Raw genomic sequence first — 3,041 nt, 5'->3', positions numbered from 1 at the left:
AACTAAATGTGATGTGATTGTTGTGAAGCACTTTGTTCAGCTGAGGTTGTTGTAAATGTGCTCGACTCGAGGCTGTATGTGTTGTAATTCTACGATGCTCAAATCAAACAAGTTGAAAATAATCTGAGCTTTTCAATGAATCAATAACAAAAAAAAARCATTAATTACAAAAACTTTATTGACATCTCCCACTTTACAACACAACAAGTCAGGCCAAAGTTAACAGGGATGTTTGTTCTGATAGAATCAGGCTTTTATTATTTTATTTCCAGTCCAGGTTTACAGATTTTCATCACATCTGAACTATCATTAAATTTGAAACAWGAGTTTTTATTAGTCTTTCTGTTAACACCTGTTTCTGTCTTTCTATCTCTCAAAATGGTGATGTCATTTCCTGTTTGAGAGCGAGGGTGAGTTCAGCACTAAAGGGGGGGGGGGGGTTCATGGTTAACAGCAGAACTGGAGTTATTTACACAAACAGGAAGTCAAACATGGATYAAACAAATATCTTGAGGAGTTTACTTCTTTCCCGACTTCTTGATCCCGCCACTCGCTGCAAAGACAGAAAACAAAACTTTTTACCAGGAGTCAAAGCTTTTACTGCAGCAGATGCTTCAGTTAATGTCAACATTTATAGATGCAACATGTAAACACGGACTGCAGCCACAGATGAACTGGGTGGTTTGAAGAATTTGCTTGATTTTTAACATCGTGTAACTTAYTTTAGACATTTAATTAAAAAACAAAGCTTTGAACCCTGCAATGTATTTACTGTAGTAAATACGTATACATTAGGGATATTTATAATTTTGTGTGAGTCAGTTATTTAGTAGGAAAGACTTGTTTTTCTGGTTTTACCTAGAGGTCCTTTGCCTGAAGCTTTGGCCTTCATCGCCTCCATGGCTTTCTGTTCATCCTTCTGTTTCTGTTTGTAGGCCACGTCGTCCTGCAGACATAAACTCAGTTCAATACATATTGTCTGATTTATTATTTACAAATGAATAGCTAAGAATCAATGGCTTCCAGGGGCAACATTCAAGAAAAAAACATTAAACTACAACAGTATTATATACTGAAAATATCTCATCAAGCTCAGAGAAGATCCTGTAGGGAGAAGAAAAAAAAACATGAAACTTACTTCATCCATTTCTTTGCTCTGTTTCTTGGGTGCCTTGAGAGGTTTCTTTTTGCCTCCTGACAAAAATATAATACAAAATATTGCTTTAAAGCAGCCAGAGACATTAATAACACAATCAGTAGTCCAGTTTTCGTTTAAACTTAACTCATGAAGTAGATTTTAAAGCCGGATGAAGGAGTGCATGTGGAACATTAACCCACAATTTACAAATAATACTTATTTAATGTGTGCTTTTATCTGCAATTAATTAAACATAAATGTGKAAAATCAACAACGGAGTTTGGTTTAACGGAATTAGCAATTGTTAGCTTAAGCCACACAGCGAATGACGCGGTGCTGAGATTTACCAAGTTAAAATGTTGATATTTATTTAAAAATATAAATTTTAATATAAAACATCTCACCGTCCCTGCCAGACATGTTGAAACCAGATTATAAYAATAATAAGTGATAATCTATTAAATTAACTGCACAGCTAGCTGTCCTCGCTTTAATCCGCACTGCCAGGACCCCCGGAAACCGGAAACAGAATCCTGATGATGCGCCTGAACAAAACCTCAACTAGCTGTTTCATTTAACCTCAAGATGATAAGTTGTTTTCAAATAACAGTTATTGGAACTTTAAGGCTCTGACAATCTCAGCGCAAACAGATACAATCATTCTGGTGCTTTTATGTTTTATATCGACCGTGTTATAGTAATGAAAAGTCAAATAGCCGGGTTTATGCTAACGTGAAGCTAATTGGAAACGAACTAAATATAAGTAAACAAAAAGTAAGCTTCTCTTTCTGTAGTCTGTGTTATAAAAATATAAGATAACTATAATATTACCATGTTTGTTTTTTRATTAACACTTAAATTTACATTTTGAAGTTTGAAGTCGTATTGTGTAATGATATTTGCATAAACTTTCTGATTTTTCTGTTGCAAGAAAGGCTAAGATTTCAGTGTTTTGTTATTTGGAAATGTTTTGCTAATAATAATAATAATGATGATGATGATGATGAAATAGTTTTGTATTTTTAGTTTTGGTTTTATTATTTTTCATTTGAGAAACAAGACCTATGCCTCAAAATTTAAATGTAGTAGCTTTTATTTGCCTGATTAAAAACAAAAGCTTAWATATTTGTGTGGTCAAAAGCTTTCAACTAAATGTTATCATATTGTTTTCACAGGTGTGTGTCCTGCAGCTGCTAGGACAGAGAGTATTTACCTGTGACTGCTGCTAATCCTTCTCCATGAAGTAAGTAAACCCAGTTAAGTTTGATGCTTCATGTGCAGTTTTAGAAGTTATGACTGACTGAAGTTTTCTGTCTCAGTTACAGAGGAGTTCAGATCCATCTCTGGGCTCGTGGGTCATACTGTCTGTCCCGCCACTACCTGCCCAGGAAAATCACTCAGGTCCGAAGCTACAGCGCTCAGCAGCCTCCTGAACCAGCTCCCCTCGCCAACCGAGCCTCTCCYGGACCAAAGAGTAAAGCTGAGGTGGTGAAGGAGCACACCATGTCAGTTCTGAAGGTACAAAWAWATATATATTTTAAGTTTATTGCTGCAGTTTTCCATATTACTAATGCTGCCAACAGAGTTATCACAGTTTTGTTTATTGTTCCTGAAGCATGCAGGAGAGCTGGGGCGGCAGTGGAGTCAGAGGTCAGCTCAGGCTGCCAGTGCCACCATCAACTACTGGTGGGGGAGGTACGAGGAGTTCGTTGGGCTCAACGAGGTCCGAGAAGCTCAAACCAAAGTCACAGAGGTCAGCAGACTGATAAAACCTGACATCAGTTTTTATGAGAAATATACTCATCACATATTTAGGGGGTTTAAAGCAGGGGTTCTTAACCTTTTTGACCTCGGGGCCCAATTTATTGAACATAAAGTGGCACGAGGCCCAGTCAGACATTAC

The 3,041-nt window shown here is 36.9% G+C and overlaps 2 protein-coding genes across 2 annotated transcripts in view; one reads left to right on the top strand and one right to left on the bottom strand.

The window, feature by feature from the left end:
• The window catches only part of ccdc51 (coiled-coil domain containing 51), a 9,894-nt gene that overhangs the window by 4,863 nt on the left and 1,990 nt on the right, over positions 1-3,041 (top strand). The window contains exons 2-4 of the mRNA XM_014024435.1: positions 2,314-2,381; positions 2,458-2,656; positions 2,754-2,891. Of these exons, the coding sequence (XP_013879889.1) occupies positions 2,377-2,381; positions 2,458-2,656; positions 2,754-2,891 (342 nt within the window). The 5' untranslated portion in view covers positions 2,314-2,376. The remainder of the gene's footprint in view (positions 1-2,313; positions 2,382-2,457; positions 2,657-2,753; positions 2,892-3,041) is intronic.
• On the bottom strand, positions 161-1,671 carry tma7 (translation machinery associated 7 homolog). The gene is made up of 4 exons (XM_014024439.1): positions 1,543-1,671; positions 1,139-1,194; positions 859-946; positions 161-553 (listed from the first exon to the last, which is right to left on the bottom strand). The coding sequence occupies exons 1-4, from the start codon at positions 1,556-1,558 to the stop codon at positions 519-521; spliced, it is 195 nt and encodes a 64-aa protein (XP_013879893.1). The 5' UTR covers positions 1,559-1,671; the 3' UTR covers positions 161-518.

Source organism: Austrofundulus limnaeus, unplaced genomic scaffold (genome assembly GCF_001266775.1).
Source record: "Austrofundulus limnaeus strain Quisiro unplaced genomic scaffold, Austrofundulus_limnaeus-1.0 Scaffold422, whole genome shotgun sequence".
In the NCBI taxonomy this organism is placed as follows: domain Eukaryota; kingdom Metazoa; phylum Chordata; class Actinopteri; order Cyprinodontiformes; family Rivulidae; genus Austrofundulus; species Austrofundulus limnaeus.
Note: the sequence above shows the minus strand (reverse complement) of the source record. Positions and strands in the feature narration are given on the sequence as shown.